The sequence below is a fragment of the Telmatherina bonti genome (genome assembly GCF_933228915.1).
Source record: "Telmatherina bonti genome assembly, chromosome: 15".
NCBI lineage: Eukaryota > Metazoa > Chordata > Actinopteri > Atheriniformes > Telmatherinidae > Telmatherina > Telmatherina bonti.
Genome location: NC_136613.1, coordinates 11,853,035 through 11,877,868, shown reverse-complemented (window position 1 = coordinate 11,877,868; position 24,834 = coordinate 11,853,035). Strand labels below are relative to the sequence as shown.

Below are 24,834 nucleotides of genomic sequence, written 5' to 3'. Positions count from 1 at the left end.
TTTTGGACGGGTTTAATTATTTTCTATTTCGTTGTTTTTAGCATAATGCATTTTCTCCATCCTTTAGCAGCATTCAAAACTGTTGCCAATAAATACACACTACTCAATAAGAATAGAACAAGAGTATAGCAACTGCATCAGTCTGGAAAGTTGATGGATGAAATAATTATATATATATATCTATATATAGATATATATATAGATATATATACATATATATATATATATATATATATATATATATATATATATATATATATAGATATGGATATATAGATGTCTGAATTGTAGCTGTGAGGTTTGGGATTTCACATATTACAGATACAAGACTGATTTAGAAGACATTTAAAGAAGCTATTGAAATTTTCAAGTTTAATTTTAATAATAGTGCCAAATCAGGGGTGCTGATTAAGAAATTTAAGGGTATTAAAAACTATTTTAATTGTTTTCATGGGTAGAACATGTAGTCTATTTATAACTTGGTAAATGACTAAAGTACTTGACGTGTAATTTGAACTTTTTTTTTTTTTTTTTAAACTTTTTGGATAAAGACTATTTCTTGTCTAAAAAATTAAGTCCAATGCAATATTTTTCACAATAAAAAATTCAAGAAAAATATCAGACATCTGCTTTTTATGCTTTTCGATCGAAGATTCAGAGTAAGTCACAAAATAGAAAACTAAAAAATGTCAATGCAACTAGCTACAGACAGCCCATTGAACACAGTGTTAGTCCTAATGGGAACCTGGTATTTGAATATCAGTTTTGCCAATCAGAACAAATATTTAAATAAGAAACGGACTCTAATAGTTACCAGCTTAAAATGCTTCTAACTTGGGCTTGACTAACAAATCTGTAACGGTGAGATAACACTGTTGTTATTAGCCGCATTCTTTAAAGGCTCAGATCTCAAAGCAGGAGTTGCCAAACATATTACAAAAGAAGAAAAGGCAACAAAGTATAAAATTAGGCCAAAGAGGCTATTACACAATGATGACTTAGTTACCATTAAAGTCGAAGAAACAATTTTTACTCAGCTTTAACTCATCTGATTCTTTTAATATTGTATGTCATTTATACATACAGATACACCAATGGAAACAAATGCATGATAAATCCTGTTTAAGCCATGTTTTACTTGTAGAGGGAGAGAGAGAGAGAAACAATCCCAGAAGTACTTTGTACATAAACTGTAGTTAGATCTGTACAGTAAAGATGTTTTTCACATTTATCTCAATTTAAGTTTCAGGTTTATTTGTAACACAACGTGGCAGAAATCATCTTGCTTTCATTTCACTACAGTGGTACAGTAGGTACACTGGTTTGCCAAACACTTAAACTGGAAATAAAAAGAAGGGGGGGGTAACTGACTACAGAGTACCTTAACTGTTGGACATGTATGAGTAGCTGTGTAAGTGTTGACTCATTTCAACAATAATAAAGCTTATCATTTACATTTTTTGTTTGGAAAAAATAGTGAAAGTAATATTTCATTAAACATGAATGATCTTTGGAAAATTAGTGGGGTTAAAACTATGTCTGAATTAGACATGATTATGTTTTCATTAAAGCAAACGTAATCATTAAATAAATAAAAAAACTAAATATTTTCTCTTCACAGCTATTATAGCTTTGCTCTTTGATTCCAGTGCATTAACAACAAAGTCAGCGTATAATAATAAGGAAAAAAAAGTAACAATGATTTTGTTGCATGTGAGAAAAACTTGAGCCAAACTTCACTGAAAATGACCTCATACAGCTGCAGCTAAGATGAAATAAATGAAGACCAACAAGCAGTCTGATTGCTTGAGTCACAACACACACAACACACACACACATCCTCTAATCTCCCTTCCAGAACAAACATAAAACAGTAATAGAGAGATATCTGCCTGTTCAGAAACAATGTTGAAGCTTTGTAATGCTACACTAAGAATAAACCAAATACGTTCTCAGTTGAATGGTTGCACTGACACATCAGATCTAAACACTTCAGTCTTTACATCCATTTACACAGTTTCCCATAATGCATCTTAACACATCTAGTGTCCTCGTAAACATGGAGATTCACGATTAAAATAAAGAGGTACACATTAGCTACCTCTTAGACAGTGGTCTTGCATACAATTACACACAAGTCAGGGGCTCCCTGTACAGGAAAGTACAACTTTAAAGCAGCATTAGATACAGATTTCTTTTCCTCACACAACCCCTTCAGCCTAATTCAAAATAAAAATAATTCCCCACTTTCTTGGATGAAGATAACTCTTCTCTTTAGTGGTTGATGAGTGAGGAAGCAAGAAGAAAAGGTCCTAAAAACACAAATTTTAACCATCCAGTGAATTCAGCAAAGTTTTTCTTTCCTCCTGTTGCTTCATGAAAATGATTAAAACACAACAGAAAAGCCTTTGAGGTATGAAGAAGGCACTGACTGCAGATGTTATAGCTTCTCACTAGCACCACCTACAGGCAGAGTTAAGCATTGATGCTGGAACCGCCCACTGTGACAACTCTGTCTCCATGTTTTTCAGATGAATATTTATGTTTAAGTCACAACCAATTTATCTGATGAGCGCATCTTCTGTGAGGACACTTCCAATATTCACCTCGTGTCAATGACAGTCCCTACGTCTTCAATTTCACCATGTCTGCACTGACATATAAAAATAAAATAAGATTAACAGTTTAATAGCAAAAGAAGTCAAAAACTGACAGGTGAATTTGTTGCAGATGCAATAATAAATATGTATGTATTACCAGATAGCTAATACAACTTGCACACACAAAAAACAACACAATCTGGGATATTTTGTAGGTTAGATGTCTCAAGTATTTAATGCTAAACTCCAGAATTTATTATGGAAAAAAAGAACTAAACCAAGAAAAGCTCTGATTTGCTGCACTTGTTTGTACTTGTTGTACCTCCTGGAGTTTAATGTGACAGTGATGTGTCATCAAGCCTGAAAAACAACACAAAGAAAATAAATAGACAAACATGAGCAGATGGTTCAAGTGTTAACTCTTCCTTTACCTACAGAGATAAAATATTAACATCTCCATCTGCAGGCCTGAAGTGCTGCTAACCCAAGACAGCAGAGGCAGATGTGATATGGCAATGATCAAACAATTCGTTATGTGGACAATGCGCAGCCTATTAAGTGTTTGTCAATGAGCTTAGGCCCAATGTACCGTAATAAGCTGCTTCATATCTGACTAGAGCAATAAAGTTACTTTTTATGAGTTTCCTGTATGAAATTGGCAGGGAATGCATGGGAATTAAGTAAATAAGGTGTTTCCGCTATTTACAAACTGAAATGCCTGAAAGCTTTTCACTGAGATCTCCAAATAACAGAACTCTTCACAAGCAAACTCCAGCAAGTTTCTGCTGACTTGTTGAGCAAGGCCTGTACTGTTCTCAGCCTTCACTGGCCTGCAGTGCTGTGAATCTGCAACAACCCACTGTTCATTGTTAAATAACTGTTAAATATTATCCATATGACACTGATACTGTGGGAAATCCATCTTCTTTTCTCTTCCAACTGTGACTGGTGCCATGAAAACATCATGGTTTTTGCCAGAAATTCCTGCAGACGGTTGCTCGTCCACAGACCTCAGGAGACCACAGGAGTCATGTCCCACAACTGCAGAAAAATATTAAATATATTTATTTTTTTATAGTGACAGTGCTTATAAACAATCTGTTAAGACTTTTCTGTTAACGTTGTGGAAAAACAAATGTGCAACTTGATTTATGAAAAGGGAAAAAGCCAATATTTTGAGATTTCAAATTGACTATAAATTATAAAGCTCCTCTGAAGACTACACAAAATATATTTATATATTTATATATCAGCAAAAACTGACAGCGGAGATGGGAAGTTTAGACGTAAAATGTTGACAAACTTCCCTCTCACAGAGCAGACACCAAACATCCTCACCACACCAGAGTAGTATTTTTTTCTGAATGTCTCTGACAGAATAGCCTGAGAGAAATATTTAGCTTATCAGTGGAAGAATGTTCTGCTTTCTTCTGTTAATTTCTAACTTTGACAGTCTGCATTAAGTTTATCAGAGTTGTCCGAGCTCAGACTAAACCATAAACCTTGTTCACACTAAAACTCCAAACAGCCGGTGTTTCACATAAACATTGTTGTGTTTTAGTGTCAGACTGAATGCAAGTACTTTTGCAATAGTGATATCTACCACTGGTTTCCGAACCATCGTTTTCAAGCTTGCAGTTTGCCAATTTGCCTTCTTTGATATCTGGAGGCAGAGCTGTGCTGCAAGAGATGACCTGACTGAGAACCTAGGACAACGTGACTTGCATATTACAGAAGCCAGGTTGCAATCTTTAGTTTATATATGTAAATAACATGTTTTTTCTTTTACACATAACAGAGCTAATTGTTTTGTTCCATGGGGTTTTGGACGAGGAGCTAATTTTTCCTTATGCATGCTTACTTTGGACAATATTGTAATGTAATGTATTGTTTTTATGACACATCTATCAGCAAAATCTGATTAACCTATGGACATTAACGCCCCATAATATTTGTCTAAATTCAAGAAAAACTCAAGACAACTGTTTTTAAAAAGGCCCACTATTTGACCACCATATTTATGTGGATGCCATTACCTTAGCTTCTACACATACTGCTGCGTAGAACCAGAAGTCATTTTGCTCCAGATTAGTTTTTAAAAAGACATAACAAACAAGTCTAAAGAGCATCTTTCTTCATGTAATATTACCAATATGAGGAGCTTTCCATTCCAAAGTAATGCTAAAAAACATTGATGAACACATTCATTACATCTAGAAAGGACTAGTTGGTTGTTTAAACGATACCCTTAAAATGAGCTTATCCAAAATTCTGCTTACACTTCTAAATGGTATCAATAAAACTTTCAGCCCACTCGTGAATCAGGTAATGTTGTTATTCCCAGAATCTCCAGTTCCAGAAATTAGCCTTTTACTGATATAACAGTGTAACTTTTAATTTCAAAATGCTGTCAGTCTCTTTGTCTTCAGTCTCACATCCTTCTGTTTTTGTGGATTGCCCTATTTTTAATGCCCAATCTGGTTTGTATACTTTTAATCTTTTTTCTTTTATTATTTGACTATTTTCAGCTGTTATTCTATAAATGTTAACTGGAATATTTCAAATGCTTTTCTAAGTGTTACTAACATTTTAATTCAATGCCAGACATTTTGTATTTACTGATTAAAGTACTTCAGGTTGCACTAGTGTTTAATAAACCACAATATGAATAAAGTTCAGTAGACAGCAGAAATGGAAAAAAAAAAAAGTGTCAATTGAAAGTTATGCATGTTCATTGACCCAACCTACTAAAATAATTTGGTTTACAGTGAGGCAAAAGCTAAGCATCTCAGGCAGGGACAAATATACAGTGGTGGTATAACTTTGATCTTTACAAATTTAAATCGTATTAAGACTTAAAGTTGCACAGCAACACAGAAAAGGCAACTTCAGCTGACAAGTGAATCCTGTTGATACTACTCAAATGACTTGTATAGTATCCTTGGTCCGCAAAGTAAATATGCATTTACTTTTCAGTCCTGAAGGTTGATGCTTGGTTGATATCAATATGTGATTTAAATGCATCATTAATAATGATGAAGGTCTGGAATGCAGACAAGACCATGAAGCAGCTACATCACTAGCATGCAGACTTGTATATACTGCGACTTCCTTCTCTTTTCACACATTGCCTTGATCAGAAATTATCAGCTACATTTTATGCAGTAAAGTTGGCAAGTTAACTCCACACTGCACACTGAGTCAAATTTTGCACACCAGGCACACAAGAGTGTGTGTGAAAACATCAGGTCAACAGTTAAAAAAGGACTTCTGCTCTGCTTGTTAACCTTAGGTCTGTCGCCACCTTATCTGTATTTAAAACTACACTTAATACTTTCCTATTCTTACAAACCTTTAGGGGTTGTCTCGCAAGATTCTTTTAAGATTCGGCATTTCACAATTGCTCGTACTTATCACTCTCGTGTTGGTTGTGTTGCTTTTGTCATGTTTTAATACATTTTATGAACTGCTTTTAATGTAAAGTTTGCTTGGAAATTAATGTGCACAATCAATTATGGATGCCATTTCCTATTTGTGGGAACCCCCCAACAAATAAACCAAAAGAGGATAAAAACTCTACAGTTGATCTCTACATCTGTCTTCAAATTGACTAAACAGCCACATTAAATCACAATATCCAAATTTATTGTTGCATACTATGATCCAGATTTCCATCTGACCTCAATTAAATTGAACTTATTATTTAAATAATTATGTTTAGGGATGGACTACCTCAGGACAAAATGCATATAGGGCCTGCATTGTAGGGTAATTCAGCTTTCATGACAGTAACTGAGAGATAAAACATTAAAAAATGACCTAACCTTACTGACAGTGTGAGCTTACTGAATGTCATTGTGTGCTTGCATGCCTTATCTAAGACCTATGCATATAACAGAGACTGCTTGTTCCCATTCAGACCTTGATAACCTTGTCCATGCCAGAGGTGAGCAGGTTACCAGTAGTGGGCTCGTAGTGCATGTAAACAATGTTGTGCTTGCTGTCGTGGAAGGTGGCTGTGGGCGCTCGACTGGAAAACACAAAGGGAGGCCGGAGGTTTTAGTGTGTGAGCGCTAAGAAAAGCTGACAGCACAAAGAGACAGTATATGACATCAACAGAGGCTGATTGTTACTCACTCCTCGTCTGTGATGGACTCGTGGCAGCTGTCGCACACACGAACCTCAAACTCGAAGCCCATGAGGGGGATGGTTGAACGTTTGGAGGAACATTTGCCACAAACTGCCTGGCCACACTTCCTGCAGTGGTGCTGAATAACGTACGGAAACTTTAATGTGACAGTCATCGGAAGCAACCGTTTCATTTCACAGGAGTGAAGCACACTTTTTAAAATACATAGAAGAGAAAAAGTTAGCTCAGTCTCTTAATTAAACCGGACACCACCTGGAAGGAGATGAACCAGGGATCACATGACCAACCCGTTACAGGAGGTGGTAATGAATTATGCATGTTTTATGAATATAGATTCAGACACAGTGTTTGGGAGAAGAGGTGCATCAGGGGGAAAAAACCTAGCAACTGTTGTTAAGTAAAATCTCAGGTATGTTTAAAATAGATCATATTTCAATGTGCAATGACTCAAATATGTCAACATATCAGATCCGCTATCACAGCTCATAACTGCTGGAAATCTTGGGAAACAGTGGTTTGTGTGCAGCTATACACATATGATGCAATACATAGAGTCGTCTTCATAGCCATGTTCTGTTTTTGCACTAATTTTTTACATTCACAGTACACTTTAGGGGCTTTTTGTCTGCAAATGCCATGAAACAGAAACAACTCTAAAAATATCATCCTAACTTTTAAATCCAGCTCAAAAATACTGTTTGTGTAGGAGTGGTTCCTGGATCCAGTAGAGGAGCTTTTCAGACCATGTAGGCATAAACTTTCATTTCAAAAATTCCTCCAAGTCACTCTCCTTTTTCAGGGCACGGTTATGATATGTCTCAAACACAAACGTTAACAACTCCAGAAGAATCATTAATAATATTTTTGCTTCTTTTTACACAATGTTTGACAAGACTACAAAAAATATGTATAAACTTTTTCCATTAACTGCGATCGCTGCATGCACACACACTTAAAATGAGAAATGAAAACATTTACATGTTTGTAAGGCTAAGTCAACACAGGAGCCGCAGAATGTTTGCTCACTATTCATGTTGATTTTGTTAACACTTGTGCAAGCTGGTTGAGACAAGCTCAGGATTGTCGAAGCTACAGATCTTTTCAACAGTAACAACAGAGAAGCTGTGGTGATATTTTTTTGTCTCTGCCAATGTTCATGAAACCAAAAAACACCCATGGCAGGTGTGTAAAGTACCTGTCGCAGGCCAATCTTCTTACTGTCCCACATCTGCTTAAAATTCCAGAAGAAAGGTTGCTCACATTTCTGACAGGAATCGCTATCCAGCCATTCTGGGGTCTGTGCACACACAAAGTTTAAAAAATATATGTTTGATTTTGTTCAAATAATAAATGTGAAGTGATAAAAACTACAAAATATTTTAAATCCAACAGATTTTTGGGACATTATTTGAATCCTTTAATATATTGTGTCCACTACAGTGTACACCTATTTAAAGGCTGTTTTCTAGTAAATTCATAAGTGAAGATGGTATATTTGCAATTTTGCCTCTTCAGTGGACATTACGAGTCACCAAACATACTGCCACTCACTGAAGAATCAACTAATTTAGTATAAAATTTAATTTAAACACGTACATGCAATTACTAACTTGCACAGACGGACAAGAAAACGGACAAGAAAATGATACGTCAATTTTTATAGCATTTATGTCTATTATACAAATATAAAAATGTATTACTTTATAAATATTTCTATAAAACAGATAAAATAAATAATTAAAAAAAACCAACAAATAATAAAGACAAAGAAAAGTGTCTCTGTACATGTCTATTGGAGTAAAATATTGCAATGAAAAAAATGTGGAATTGTCTTTTTAATAATTAATGTATCAGTGGGTTAAATTAACCTTTTTTTGTGAATTTGGCTTCCCTATCACTGGGACAATTAAAATTAATGAATCAATTCAATGTCAGTGTGTTAAGATTGCAGACAATATGACAAATGCAAGTTTAGCGGTTAGCATTTCATCTGAAACTTTTCACAAAATTAAGAGTAAAACAGAGCTTTATTGTTACTGCTGGTTTAAGATTTCCTAATTGTTGGCAAAATAGTTAATCTAATCTAAATTATGTTTTTAGCATGCACTTTTCTAATGGAACACTGATTTATGCTTTTATCATCACCATCTTAAGCACTTTCATTTCCTATGTGCAATTTCATACTGGAGAAAATTCAGATTCATATTCTTATCTTTCTGTAACACCTCTGATTTCATTATTGTACATTTATTATTTATTTCTTTGGCTCCTACAATAAAGCCAATTTGAATATGTACTACTTATAATGTCTTTAAATATTTAATCTACTATACTATTGTCAGTCTTCTTCTGACTTGAGTTTAACTGGTCTGTGCATGCTCTTCTGCAACTCGGCTGGAAAATACAAAGCTACGCTCTGAATTTTTCCAGATTTTCTTTACACCTTGTTGCAGCGCTCTGTTTGTATTGGGCTGAAGTCACTCTTCATCAAGCTGCTTTCTCATCTACTCTCACTCACCTCTTGTCGTGTTACATCCATGTTCCAGATGACGATGCTTCCATCTGAACTGCAGGAGATGAGCTGGCGGGTGTGTGAGGCGTAGCACAAGCCTTGAACCTTGTCACTGTGGAGAGTGCACACGCACACACACAAACAAAAATGTAATATACATTTCTTTTTCTAAACAATACTGTCCATTCAGCTAAAACAGTCAGCATGGTTACATACACTAAGATGTGTTAGATTTCACCTGGTCATGTAAATGGACTGTGAAATTTGTCCTAGTATACACGCATGGGGCATTAACTGGTACCATGATGTTATGGACCGTGTCAGAAAACATTTAAGATATTCTGTTACTTCTAACTTTCTATACAAAAGATCATCATATATGTACAGTTGTGCTCATATGTATTCATCCCCTTTCATTAAAGAAAAGGTTGAATTTACAACAGTCACTCAAATAACTGGAGACTTAAAAAGGAACAATAACAAAAAATTTACAAAAATATAATTAAGTAATATAAGACATTGTTTTTTCATTTAATTGAGTCGAAGACAGAAAAAACAAACAAACAAAGAAATTGGTCCTGGACAAATTAGAGCACTTTTCTGTTGAACAGTGGGACAAAATACCTGTCAACAGGTGCAGAAGTCTGACTGAGAGGAACAGAAAACACCTGACTGGAGCGGAAACATTAAAAGATTGTTCAACAAAATATTAGTTTATGAGTGATGTAATAAGTAATAAATTATCTTAAATATTTCTACTGAACCAGAATTAGAAAATAATGTAATGATTTTCATAAAATCTTTATTTGTTATTACTTTAGTCAATTTCAGCTTATTTGTCAGGCAGCTGTTTTTTCCTGTTTTAATGAAAGAGTATGAATAACTATGAGCACAACTGTAAGGACAACTGTATTCACAGTGCGGACGTTATCTTTAGGTGAGTTGGGTGTTGATTTTTGTCAGAGTGGTGCTTTAGAAATATTTTATGAGCAGAGTGACAGTCTGGAGATGCTTTAAACTAACAAAAGAAAAATCTATAAATGAAAGCAGCTGTATTTGTAATTTGGCTGTATTAAAAATGCTTACAATTTACTGTTTTTAAAAGAAGATGCAAAAAGACATCATTTGAAAACATCTGTACCTATTGGAGTCTACCTGAGGAGTAAACTGAATTCCACGCATATTATCTCAGACCAACATGTCTCACGCAATTTAAGTTACTCTGACTGCGCTGCAGAGAGATTATGGTATCGACACAGAGGGCTCGTTTCTGCTAAAGGGAATTTCTGATCATAGAAGCTACTGTTAAATCAGGCAGCAATGTCTTCATGAAGCCAGTTTGCAACCATTTTTAGATTAGCTTGAAGATCATGCAAACAGGACTGTGCTACTTGTGAAGATGTAAATCTTCCTTCACAGCTAAAGAGTGATTGACCAGAACGATGAATTGGAACAACTTTTCTTGGGGGCTAATCCCTTCAGCTTTGACGTCGTCTGTTGGACATTTACCACTCTGCTCTGATGTTTCTGGACTGTCTGCTGCATTAATTCCTCTCCCCTTCTTAGCGAGCAACTTTTTACCCTGAACACCTGGAACCTTTGGCCACAAACACATTGCGATTTACCATCTTGATCTTTTTATCTTTCCAGACTAAAATCTTATAAATTAGTGACATGCTAAATTGGCAAAGTCAGCTCATTCCCCATGTGGTTTGTAAATGCAGTTGTCCGGTAACACTGTGTCTAAACTGTGAACTGGAAGATGAAAACAAAATCCTATCTAACTATCTGCATTGACACAAGTTCTAATGGATACATCTGAACTGATTATGAATCAACATATGTTGTTTTTTAGTTTGTGTTAAACCTACATAATACTCATCATTACACATAATACACAATACAGATAATTTGTAAACATGGGACCTAAAAGGACCCTCCTTGGATCAGTGAGGTGGGTCATGGAACTCAGTCCGTTATCTGATCCATGAATTACATCAGCATTGGAGCCCAATAACAAAACTGGATCTGATCATTCCCAACTATAGTTTCCCTAGAGTCATGTGGACATGCTTGGTGTGATTTCTACTTGTGTCCTTGTAGTTCAATAGCTGTGCCTTTGCGACCTCCGATGTCCCACATGATGATAGAGTGATCCGAGCTGCCGGAAAATAACACCCTCTGGACAGGATCCCAACACAGTGCCGTTACATTACCTGGTGAAAAGCACAACACAAAGACAAACACGGGAAAGACAGTTGACAGTCTGACAGTTTGAAGGTCAAGTCAAGCAAGTCAGAATACCTTCACAGCATGAACAAAGACTTTTCCTTCTTCTTTTGTTTTTCTTGTTTTTTTTTTAGAAATGACATCGGATGAGCTGATCCTGTTCTCCCAACTGAAACTGATTTATCTGGGATTTTATCCGGTGTGCCTAGTGTTAACTCGCTTTGGTGCTTATTAGACCGGTGTCTTTTATTGCTTTTTTGTGAGCGGAGCCAAAAATATCTGTTTTTCTCGCTTATTTTCTTATAATTGCTAATCAACAGCATACCAGAAAAAAGGATCAAATTCAAACCACTTTATGCCTTGATTTTGGCCCTGAACTCATATTAAGACTAAATCAAATATGTTCTTATCCTAGACTTCAAACAATCAGGCTGCAAATACATTTCATGCAACTCATTGATTAATGTTAATTTCATAATGACAACTTCTTGGTTTGCTTTAAAACTACAGATGACGGGAGAAAGACAGCTGCTAAAATGAATTCAGAACTGGCTGAATAAATCTTTTCCCTGGCTGAGGACAACAGCTGTTAACACTGGTTAGCGAGACTGAAGCAGGATGTGAATTTAAAGCAGCTACAATTTAACATCGGGTGGTTTTTATGAGACTTCTCTTAAAACAAAATAATTAAAGCAAACAGATTTCGTTTCCTTCCAAGGAAACGCTTGTATTAATCTCATAATGCTCTGTAAAAGAATGCATCATTAGGAACTTGCATTTTGTGCAGCTGGGTTATTTTCTAAAAAACACTTTTTTAGAAAATCAGTAATTACCGGACAGATTTCGCTTTATATGATTTGCATTTAGTAACAGTATCTATCCATTTCAAATTATGGGAAGAAACAAGAAGTTCATGAGATGCTCATTTATGCTCCAAACTAATAATTTCAAAGTGTTTCTGGAATGCAACCAGGGTAATTATTTATTTATGTGTTCTGAAGACAGTTTGGGGTAAAAAATGGATGCCAGATATTTATTGCAATGCAGAATCAAGAAGAGGCTGTAAGAAATCAAAGCTTCATCAATGCATCGGGGCTTAAGCAAACAATTATGTTTATTACAATCTGCTGATTATTCAATTCAATCACAAAACATTTTCTGGTTTAAAAATGGAGGAAAAAGCCTATCTAAATATTAAGATAATAATTAATTAATTGATTTGTCATATCAGCTCATGTGTACATAGTGTGTGTTTCGTACTGGTGTGCCCTTTGAAGGTGGTAACCAGGCTGCAGCTGTCCTGCTCCAGCTTCAGTATGGTCACCTGACCAGACTGGTCCCCGACAAACGCGTGTCTTGTCTCCACATCGAATCTGGTTAAAGGTTAAGGTCAGAGAAAAGAAGAAAGCATCTCATGCAGGAAAACTATCACTGCTTTACAGGTTTTCTGTTACTGATCAAGTGAAATCAAACTGTTCCTGCAAGACAAAAACCCAGCTTCAATTTTCACTGCTCAGTAAAACCCAGTGCTAAAAATATCTAAATCATTGCATGTGATATATTTGAAAACACAGCAGTAGAAGCGTTTAAGTGGATGCAGATATTTCATTGGTTGAAGTCACAACTGGCCTTTGACCGGATTAAGTCACTGCAGACTACAATCATTACAACGTGTCTGCATTAAAGGGAAAACAAAATAAGAATAACAAGACTGATTTTCTTAAATTAAGCTGAGGAAATATAGATTCTGTACATTGCAGTTGTGCTACCAACAAATGTTAAACATTAAACACACACACACACACACACACAGAAAACTGATGACACACACGATAAACCTGAGAGCATGAATAACCTGTGTTCTTTGGACTAAATCACATGATCAAAGAAAGTGCTCAAAACGAAGAGTTATGTCAGCCTTATCCCTCTCAGTTTGACAACCTACTGCTCATGGTTTAAATCCATTTAGATTTGATCACCTGGGGCTTCAAACATGAATTATATCTGGCTTTTTGTTGGAACAACAGCAGCGGTATAACCAGCACTGAAGTGAATCTAAAACAACAAGAAACTTAAGCATTCAACACATCTAATCTTAGTTTAGCATTCACTCGATGATGGCTTTTTAACTTTTAACTAGCGTAGAGAGATAATTCATCGTCACACCTACAGCTAAAGAAAACAAAAATAAACAAGAACTGCCACTATTTGAGCCTGGCAGGATACCATCACTCTGATGACCTCATGGCAGCTCATTGGTATGGATCAGTGTCGCTGCTGAGCCCTCACAGCCTTTTTCATCTGCCCATTACAGAAACCTACTCAGACTGTTTCCTTGACAACAGCATGACTGATGCCTATTGTTAGTCCTTCTCATTAGTTCAAACTCACTGGAAGCTAATCTTAATAGCACTTTCTTAAGTTGCCATTTCCTGAAAATACATAATATAAGACTGTGAAACTGTGATAATATAAGAGAGATTTTCCTAAATCTGAAGCACATCAGACAGATAAACCCTCCCTACTTGTAGTCACTGCACTCCATGTAAGCAAGGAGGTTTGCAGCCTGATATCAGACCACAGAAAGAAGAAAACAGAGCAGATGAGGGGGTGAACATAAAAAGATACTGTAGTCCTGAAACCCAGGCTGCAGTCCGATATGTCCCAAGCTGCTGGCCGCTCTCCGAACAGTGCCAGGTGAAGTTTTTGTCCTGGCCGGTGCTCAATAGCCACTCCATCTCCAACACAAACAGAACTACTGTGACTTTGCCCTGATGAGCTGCACAAATAGAAAACAAGCAAAAATTAAGCACATAAGGTTCACCAAATGTGGGGGTCGCCCTGGGTGCAAAAGGCATAAAGGTGAAAAAACTGTACTAAATACACAATAATTTACAGAATAGTACAAAAATGCATTATTTGCCACCTTGTTTTGAGATTACTAGCAGAGCACTACTGCTGCACTACTTTTTAAGAAAATATTTGATCAACAATCAAAGAGGAAGTTGCTGTTTGACACTACTGCAGATATTTAGAGGCTACAATTTCAGTGCTAACAGCCGACAAGGGACTCTTGGAACAAGCTTTCACTTATAACATGATCAAAAATCAGCTTTGCTTTGTCTTGAGGGGTCTTCCTGCTTATTCAGTGTACAATAAATGTAATCTGTGCTTGGAAAAGATTTGCAAAAATAAAGAGCCCTTTCCTTTCATAACAAACATGTTTGATGTTTGCCCGCTTATGGAAGTCTGACAAGCTTTGTGGTACAGCAGTGTTTCAGGGGATGATTTTTTATTTGGCCCGAGAGAAAATTAAGTTATTCTACAGAAAACATGCTTGAGCAGTTTTGGACAATGTGGACTACTTTCTTAAATTTTCTGAAGCAAAATGATTTAGAAGTAGAGCGTTGGATGAGTGAGAAATTTGACTTTTTGTGTCATGTTTTCATTATGATACAATCTGTTTCATTAATCAAGGTGGTGACTGTAGTATGATGTTTTTGTTGTATATGATTGATCTTCAATTTGATTTTTGGATAAACTATATTTTGCTTTTCTATATGTCTCTTGTTTTGTTCTGTTGTATTTGTTTCCTGTAAAAAAATGAAAATTTAACAATAAATACATGTTTAAAAGTACATATTCTGTGAACTGAAATGCACCTTTGGGAGTTCAGGCTGTTGGTGTATTACTCATCTTCATCACAACTACGGTTTTCACACTTCCCTACTTGCAACTAAAGTTCTATTTTTTCCCAAAACAGAAAAAAAGTGTCTGACTCTGCTAACTTCTTCTTCAGATGTGTCATGACCAAGGCATGCCAGATATTCTGTTGTTGATCACAATATTCTGTTGTTGATCACAATGACAAAAACAAGAGTGTTCCCAGCACAAGAGCAACAAACAACCCAGCAGTTACTATAAAAATGGTTAACTGAAATCTGTATTGTTGCGGGTCCTGTTTTTATGTGTATGTTGGGTTGTTTTGTTATTTTTGGCAGCAGATAGTTGTTAGAAGGTTGTACTTATTTTCTTAGAAAGTGAGGTTGCAATGTGTTCCTGCATTTTGTCTCACCGTAACCTGCATTTTAGTGAAGATACAGTTTCGGGAAATATAATTTCTAAATATCTTATAAAGCACATAAACCCACTAAACCCAAGAAGACACCCAAATTGTCAGACTAAACTTAAAACAGGATCTTAAAGAATCAGTCATGCATGGGTTTTTATCTGCTCCCTACCAATAAACTTATGCAGTATAATTAAATGTGTAGTGATGCATAAGTAGTGCTCAAGTGCTCTTATTTTCAAGTGAATTATACTCCACAAACAGAAATGAATTGTGAACAGAGCCAGAAAGCAAACACCCTCAGGCTGCAGGGTTTTCAAGGCCTAAAGCAAACAGAGCCAAACTGGATTTATCAGCTGTGAAATGTCGTGAAACTGTGTCACAATATATAACACACATTAAGAATGCCATTAATAATGGTCATATGAAGCCAAGAAGTAGAAGCATATTAGCCTGGTGAGAGTTGGAATCTTTTTAGGACCATTCAGGTGCAAGGAGGCAATGAAATTAATAAAGTAATGGAGTTGGTTTATTCTTTTTCAGGACTTTCTGGATTCACTTCTAGAAATGTGGTATTAACAGACACTTCCTGTCTCACCCTGGTAAGTGAGTGCTGGGGTCATCTTGTTGTAGTCTTCTGACAGAATGAATTCCTGAAAGACAGGAAGCAGATAAAAAGTTATTTACACAGACAGAATTCAGTGAAAATAATAAAAAATGTAGTTTTAATATTTCGATTTGGAAATCAGCATTTCTATCAACTGTTTTCATATGACATATTCTTCTGATAATGAGGTTTTTTTTTTTTTTTATTTCTCAGATATTTGTTTTAACCATTTAAGTAATAATTTAATGACACCTATGTTGAATAAATGGTAGATTCTTCGCATTTATGTAGCATTTCCCTTCAAGTTAAAAAAAAAAAATCTCATTTTGCAGAAATATTTCTCCATAAAAGCACAATTACAATAACTTAAATACAGAACCTGTAGGACTGTTCATGGACCAGTGAACAAAAACAAGAGATACTAGTCTTTTCCGCTGAGGTCAGCTCCCTTATTAAAATACTAAAAGAACTTTGAGTTTTGACTTCTCAGATTACATGCTAATATGTACTGTTGAGCCACAGGTCAGCTTTCTGTAGGTCTGTCTTGTTAACAAAAACAAATGCCTGAAGTTTGAAATGCAAAGAAAGTCTGGACTGATAAACTGCACTTGTACTTGTGCTGCAGAGAAATGTTGTTTCAATTGAAAGGGTTGACTCTCTTCAAAGTAAGAGTCTTCACAGTAAGTGAATCAGTCTTGCATTGTTGGACAAAGTACCTCATAGAACGATCATTTTTAAAATATGTGTCCAAACAAAGAAAAGCTCTAACATTTTAAATAACTTGGCAGAGCATCCTTTTTTTTTCCTGAGATCACCTCAACAAAATTAAAATCTACTAATGGTCGTACCACAAAGCAAATACACACAGGCAGATTGTCTTTACATAGGATGACAAAAGGTAAACCTTTTCACAGATATTATACACACACACACACACACACACACACACACACACACACATATATATATATATATATATATATATATATATATATATATATATATATATATATATATATATATATACACACACATATATATATATATATATATATATATATATATATATATATATATATATATACATATATATATATATATATATACATATATATATACATATATATATACATATATATATATATACATATATATATATATACATATATATATATATACATATATATATATATACATATACATATATATACATATACATATATATATATATACATATACATATATATACATATACATATATATATATATACATATATATATATATACATATACATATATATATATATATATATATATACATATATATATATATACATATACATATATATATATATATATATATATATATATATATATATATATATATATATATACACATATATATATATATACATATATATATATATACATATATATATATATATATATCAGGCACTTTAAAAATATCATATAGGTGGCACTTAATTCATAAGAACAGGTTGCATGAAATGGAAAATATTAAATCACTGAGTAAAAATAACAACCACAAAAACCTAAAGTTTCTTTACATAAAACCAGATCTATTAGGCCAGGAGTTGTTGATTATGGAAATTAGGTAAATAAATAATAAATAACTGAGAGCATTTGGCTCCTACAATGAAATCAGGTTAAGAAATTAACTAAATCCAGGTAAGATTAACAATTAATTTATATATCAACAAGATTAATTTCTAATCTGGGTTAAGTCTAATATCAGAATTAAACTTTACTAGTTGGAAAATATGACAAGTTTTAAAAAAACACACATAGATAACTTTGGATCACCAACTCAAAAGTATGGTTCCCATGGCAACACCATGCTCTATCAATATTTTGCTATGACGTAACTTACACTGCAAATTATCCATTTAACTATGAACCCTGATAAAAGGCCTTCTTCTTAGTTTGTATTATAATTCATGTTTGCCTAATAATCTTAAATAATAAAGGCTGAAAATACGTCCCTTAATCAGCATCTTATGGTTTGATTTAGTGATTAAAATGTAAACAACTGAGCTACATTTGGTACACTGGTCATTATTAAATTATTAATTTTCCTCTGAATAATAAAACTTTTTCGGTATCAGTTAATCACTTTCACTTTATTCACAATCTGTCATCAACTTCTTATAATTCTGACTGATGCTATTAAAATGTCAGTCTAGTTTGAAGGCTGTCTGGGAGATCCTGTAGGTTTTTGTCTCAATATTTAATCTAAATCTGTGATTATTATCTGCTATGAAGCAAGTTAAGTGTTCAGTTACCACGGTGATCTAGCCAGGTTACCACACTCTCTTTGGGAATGACTTCTTTCCTTCAGGGTATTGACACTAAAACAAGCAGACAACCCTGAACTGACTGACAACTCAGTTCAGGAAGGAAAGAAAGATCAGAAAGCTTGCTGTTGGACTTACACAGATACTTCCAGTGTCCATCCCCACAGACAGCCGCCTGGTCTCTGGATTAAAGGACATACACGTGCATGATGCTGGAGACAAAAAAGACACAGATGATAAAACTGAATACAGTCAATTTTTGCTAAATCATACGGATAAATAAATGGAGAACTCTGAAAATCTAGCTTAAAACCAATAATAAATAAATCCTGATGTTGACAGAGTCTTAGTTATTAACTATGCAGAGAAGTGAAGCAGATAGGATGGTCAGATTATTTTATTTTTGTTAATCATTTTTTGGAGAGTTTTTATGAACATCTGACAGCTTTCATCACATGACTGAGCCACAAACTAAGGAAACTCCACCCACTGACAAAAAAGAAAAACAAAACTTCCTCAGTGTCAAAACCTTTTTTGATGACATTACACAACTCTGAAAAGCATATTTTTTATAGATAGTTAAGTTTAAACATTTTGATTAGAAGTAAGCTTTAGAAATTTCCTGAAACTAGCAGTTGTTGTTTAAGAGAAAAAAAAACAGATAATAAATATGTTGTCAATATTCCAGCAATCTGGGGGGGGGGGCAACAAAAATGTCTCAAAACTACAGTCAATAAATTCTACCTGAACTTGACATAATTTTAAACATGTTTCTCATTTTTAGTATTGGATTGATTATTGTGCCTCTGGTGGATTTCATTTTCTTCTCAGTAACTCTAAAGTGTTACATGTGCAGCTTTTGCTATTGTCAGTGACAAAGCTTGCTGATCAAAGCATGGGATTTCCTTCAGTTGCAAAACTGGACAAAAACAAGGACAAACTTTCACACACTAAAGCAATGTTTGCCTGTTTGTTGGTTGAGAGTGTTTTATATGTTTTACCTATGTGAGTGTGTGTAAAAACATGAGTGGATGTGCTTGACTTTGGGTGAGTTATAGGTTTTTGTCAGTGAAGGCTTGTTTTTAATCTTGTTTTAGTTTTGCTTTTTATTCTGTAAAGCACTTTGTGCTGCTTTTGCATGAAAAGTGCTATAGAAATCAACTTTGATTGATTGATAAAGCACCGCAGCACTGACAGGAATAAGATGAAATTTCATGCCAAGAGGATGTTTTCTGCAAAAATGCATGCCGCTCTGTGTAATTCACTCCAAGCATCTCATTAAGTTTATTTACAGGATTAATGAAATAAGAACAACTATTAAAAACAAAGAGCTGAGCATACAACAGGAGGAAAAGTAGAACAAAAAAGCTGGAGTACTTACATGGCATTGTATGGTGGACACTGGGCCAATACTGACCACTGTCTCTCTTCAGCCATACTCGAATCGTTCTGTGGAGTAAATCCAGAACAGTTTAGTACTTGTGACATCTAAAGAGAGGTCAATGTTTTATAAATAACTTTTAACACTCTAGGCTTTAGGTAAAACTCACAAACCTCCCAAATTTACAAGAACTTGACTCCTGTTTTACAATACAAAGTTTCTAAGAATAAATGGAAAGCATGTGATGTTGTTCTGGAGATTTTACAACCACTGACAAGAATATCAATCCTTTGTCTCACACTTTAGCTGCTGAAGACATGCAAACGGATTTATCAGCAGCTCCCTGCTCCTTACCCCCCTTTTGCCAGTTCAGGTGTTTGAAAAAGTCAGAATTCCTAAGATTGGGTCGCATATCAGCATCTGCATCCATATGAACATCAGGTTTTATTAGTATTTTTTTTCCAGACCAACAGAAATGCACAAATCCAATTTAATTATTTGCCTATACCTTCTTCAGCTGCAATCGCTTCACTTACATATCTTCTGCAGTTTCTCTTATCTGTGTATATTTATCTTTGCCCTGTCATACATGCAGAACGCGGTCATTTCACTGACGCTGGAGAGACGAATGAACACATGTGACCATCTAGTGTGACAGCCCCGCTACTGGTTGAATGTTTACAGGTGCGCACAAAGAATGGCTGGGAAAATGGTGAAAAGGGGTTTGTCTGAACTTCATACACTCCCACAGGTGATGACCACGTGGAGTCCACTACATGTTTCTTGCTCTTGAAGATTGGTTTTAATACAAATATTTGTCAAACTGAACAAAGTAAGACCCCGGCTTTCGTAATTTCAAACACATTTTAATGAGAATCTCTTTAATATTCAAACAAATTTGATACTGTGACTGAAATACCACTAATAATAGAAAATATACTGAACTGTACTCATTTAAATCTGAAATCATCAAACTGGAATGTGGTTAGTCATAAGTGTTTGATTCAGGAAACCAGTGTCACCTGGTTAAGTTAGTTAATGAGTAATTATCTGGAGCTGCATAATAGCAAGCAAGACTTGGTATTCTATCCTTCACATATATAGTGATAACATAAAATAATTAGAATTATTGAGGCATTATAGTACAAACCAGTTTTACAGTATCATTAACCCCTTGAGTACCTCCAAATGTAAATGAACTAATTATACACTCTTGGCAATCACTAAAACACACACAAAGCGCGAAGGAAAACATAAATAATACAGTTTTATCACTCATAAAACCAAACTGCACAGAGGGCTCTTTATTTTCATTTTAGCTGTGGCAAGAAAACGTTAATGGTTTTAAAGGGGATCATAGTCGACTACAACTGTGTTTCTACTGATGCTAATTCTTCTGCTCTGTGATAAAACAAAAACAAAAACAAAAACCAAAAAAAGGCTAAAGTAGTCCGAATTACTGCCCTAAACTGTTACAATGTCAGCTGACAAATGGGAGTCAGGTGAAAAAAAAACAAAAAAAAAAAAAAAAAAACGGAAGCCTTCTGTCTCTGCACATCTGAGATGTTTTGAATGTTGTAAATGAAATATATGCCACAGAATAAGGTTACTATGAAGGAAAGTGGATAATAACGCAATAGCGTAACATAACCAAGGCGCAGCACACAGCTTACCTGTCCTCAGAGACGCTTATAACGCCGTCTTCTTTGGGAATTATTACCGCTGTGCTCACAACCTCCTGGAAAGCCTCGATTTTGCTAAGCAGGCATGGCTTCCGAGCCTGGGGCTTCGGCTGGGGTTCAGCCGCCATGAGCTGATGGTGCACAAACCTCTATCTGGGTTGCTGGCTCCGAGAAGCATTACCTCCCGCGGTCAGACGGCTGGGCTTCGGCTGGAAGCTGCTAACTACATGTCGCTGTCAGGCAAGCAACTCACGGTGTTGTGACTGCGGTCAGAGGTACAGTAAGTCAGCTGACAACACATGTACACACACACACACCACCTACGGCCATACACACGAGGGCGCTCATCAAACTTCCTCTATACAAAATAAAACTTCCGCTACATTTACTGTTTTGTATTTTCAAAATAAAAGTATGAATTGTGAACCACATACGTTTTTTTGTTTTGTATATATATATATATGTGCAAGAGACACATTATTTCTTCTATCAAAGGATATTACTTCCATTTTAACCAGCTCTGAGAAAAGCAACAAAACAAAACAAAACAAACAACAAAAAAAAATTATATATATACATATATATATATATATATATATATATATATATATATATATATATATATATATATATATATATATATATATATATATATATATATATACATATATATATATATATACATATATATATATATATATATATATATATATATATATATTTTTTTTTTTTTTTTTTTTTTTTTTTTTTGTTTTTTTTTTTGTTTTTTTTTTGTTTTGTTTTGTTGCTTTTCTCAGAGCTGGTTAAAATGGAAGTAATATCCTTTGATAGAAGAAATAATGTGTCTCTTGCACACATATGTACATCCTTACTAGATTCAACAGGATTGCTTCATGTATGCCAGAAGTGTCAAACTCCAGTCCTCGAGGGCTGGTATCCATTAGCCTTTTGTTATTTCCCTGCACCAGCACACCTGATTCAGATCAAATGGATCTAACAGCTTCTGGTTAACATATTCATTCATTTCAGTCAGGTGTGTTGGAGCAGGGAGACAACAAAACATGCAGGATGCTGGCCCTCAAGGACTGGAGTTTATGCTGTTTGTCTGTATGTGACACCCTGCTGCTATAGCTGGAGATGGTCTGGTGTAGAAGACCCAGACCTTTATAGCTATCTTGCTTTATGTCTATTCGTATGCAGCTATTATAATTGATTCTGTGCTGTCATAAAAATCTGATGGGCATCAAATTTAGGACATACTTGGAACACAAACTTTTTAGTGATCTCTTCCTGATGTCAAAAAGAAGCCCCTCCATGAATATGTTCAAACCTTATGCCCAACTAAATATGACACTCAATATACTTTAATACAGCTGTTTATCCTGTGCCAGACAGGCTATATAAAAGGAAACCAGGGTCAAGACTAAGATCATCCCCATTTACAGCCAACACTGTCCATATCTATTCATTTTTCAGTGCAGGCAAAGTATTTTGGTGCGTTTTATTAATGTGATATGAATGTCTCATAATTGGTTGCAAGTGATTTAGCATACTTTTTGGGGTTTCCACACACTGGAAAATCTTTTTGGCTTCTTCCATTTGATTTTCATTTGGAAGATTAAGATATCCTAATACATTTGTATATAATCAATCATATTTGGAGTCATTGGTTTTAAGGACTAGCAGACTTAAAAATATGTTTCCACTGTCATTGTATGAAATGCAAACGGAACATGAAAAAAGAATATACTATTTATTCATTTAATTAATTTGTTGTGATGTCATATAAACTAAATCAATATAAAACAACTTAACTTCGAATAAGTTTAAGTATTACTGACAGATTTATCAGTCACTTTTTCAAGTGACTACACTTAGTTAAGATCCTTATGGGAAGCACTAAAAAAAGGGGAAAAACTTACTTTAAAACAATATATTATAGTTTTTCAGTCGGTTTAGTGATTATTGGGAACTTTACTAATTTCACACTTTCTTTAAGCAGTAATCAAGTTTCATTCTTATTAAAATGTTGCTCTTCCTGTAATTTATTTCATAATAAAGTTCTAGCAGACTGTGCAGATTGTAGAAGTATAAATTACCGTTATGTGTATGAGGTGTTTTGAGTATTGTATGGGCATCAACGAACAGAACAATGCACATAATGAAAAGAAAAAAGTATTTCATTTGCACGTCTTTAAAAATGTATTCGAGCAAAAGAAAAGATTCCAACTTAAAATTTATGTCCGGTTTAGGTGTTTCAGAATAATGGCAAAGTGTTGTCAAAAACCAGTCTAATAACTTTAAGTCAGTTTTTAGATCAACGACGAAAGGTGATGTTGAACCTTTTGAAATGAACTTATGTAACCAATTGCATTGACCGAGTAGGGCATTTTTCCGATGAGGAAACAAGATCTAGATTTCTAACTTATAGAGGCAGAAATTCAACATGATACTTTTTTTAAATTATTTTTTATTTATCTTTTTTTTTTGTTTTGTTTCTTGAGCTGTTTCAAGCAACAATGTCTGTGCATAATTACTTCTGGGTAATGTATATTGTGAAGAAAAAAAAAAACTTGTCAGAAGATTTACGTTTCAGCAACAACAGATTACAGTTTGGTTTTAATCTGAAAAGTATCAAACGGTAACAGGAAAATGAACTGTGTGGGTGTCTGTTTGGTGATATGATCAAACAAGAGGAAGTAGACCTTCCTTCTCTTGCGAGCCACCGAATGGTTTCGTCTTGTTTTTTTTTTTTTGCGGAAGTGATGATGTTTTCCAGTGAGCTATATTATGTAAATTGTGTTGCACAATCGTGCACTCCTGGCTAGGTGTCATATGGCATTAAGAGTGGACCATAAACTGTCAGGATGATGTGGAACATTTTAGTGATCGACTGAAATGTTGTTTTGTTTCTTTCTTTTTTTTTTCTTTTTTTTTTTGGAGGGGGGCAGTGACTTTGCTGAGACCCTCTCTCGCAAAACTACAGATCATGTTTGTGTAAAGCCATATCTGATATCAATCGCGTCCCATCCATTACGCACACAAAAATGAAGATCTATACAGAATGGCATGCTGCTGGTCAGTTTTACATGACTGCGTTTACTATCGAGGGAAAAGACAATATATGGCCATTTTAAGGCTCAAGGGTGTGTGTGTGTGTGTGTGTGTGTGCGCGCGCCTATGTCAACCCCTTTTCCCTGTGACTATTAACATAAACCTGTTTTCCCACTGATCTTTTCGCTGAAAGGTCTTCAGTCACATGAAAATCTTGTGCCAGCAAAAAACGTAT

General features: G+C 34.9%; 1 protein-coding gene across 1 annotated transcript; it reads right to left on the bottom strand.

Annotated features, from left to right (window-relative positions):
• Positions 1-3,490: 3,490 nt before the first annotated feature.
• On the bottom strand, positions 3,491-21,766 carry wdfy2 (WD repeat and FYVE domain containing 2). Its single transcript, XM_079253851.1, has 12 exons — positions 21,537-21,766; positions 19,864-19,931; positions 18,621-18,694; positions 16,159-16,213; positions 14,120-14,270; positions 12,752-12,864; positions 11,352-11,478; positions 9,269-9,374; positions 7,946-8,047; positions 6,738-6,868; positions 6,522-6,630; positions 3,491-3,641 (listed from the first exon to the last, which is right to left on the bottom strand). The coding sequence occupies exons 1-12, from the start codon at positions 21,671-21,673 to the stop codon at positions 3,612-3,614; spliced, it is 1,203 nt and encodes a 400-aa protein (XP_079109977.1). The 5' UTR covers positions 21,674-21,766; the 3' UTR covers positions 3,491-3,611.
• Between the last annotated feature and the right edge of the window lie 3,068 nt (positions 21,767-24,834).

What these genes read in the sequence shown, in the direction of transcription:
- wdfy2 (XM_079253851.1), bottom strand. Translation starts at nt 21,673, where the DNA reads ATGGCGGCTGAACCCCAGCCGAAGCCCCAGGCTCGGAAGCCATGCCTG. An exon ending in GCCTGGGTTTCAGGACTACA is followed by an intron (nt 12,865 to 14,119) that starts GTATCTTTTTAT and finishes ACCTTTAACCAG; the next exon opens with ATTCGATGTGGAGACAAGAC. An exon ending in TGGATGTAACACGACAAGAG is followed by an intron (nt 8,048 to 9,268) that starts GTGAGTGAGAGT and finishes GTGTGTGCACAG; the next exon opens with ACCCCAGAATGGCTGGATAG.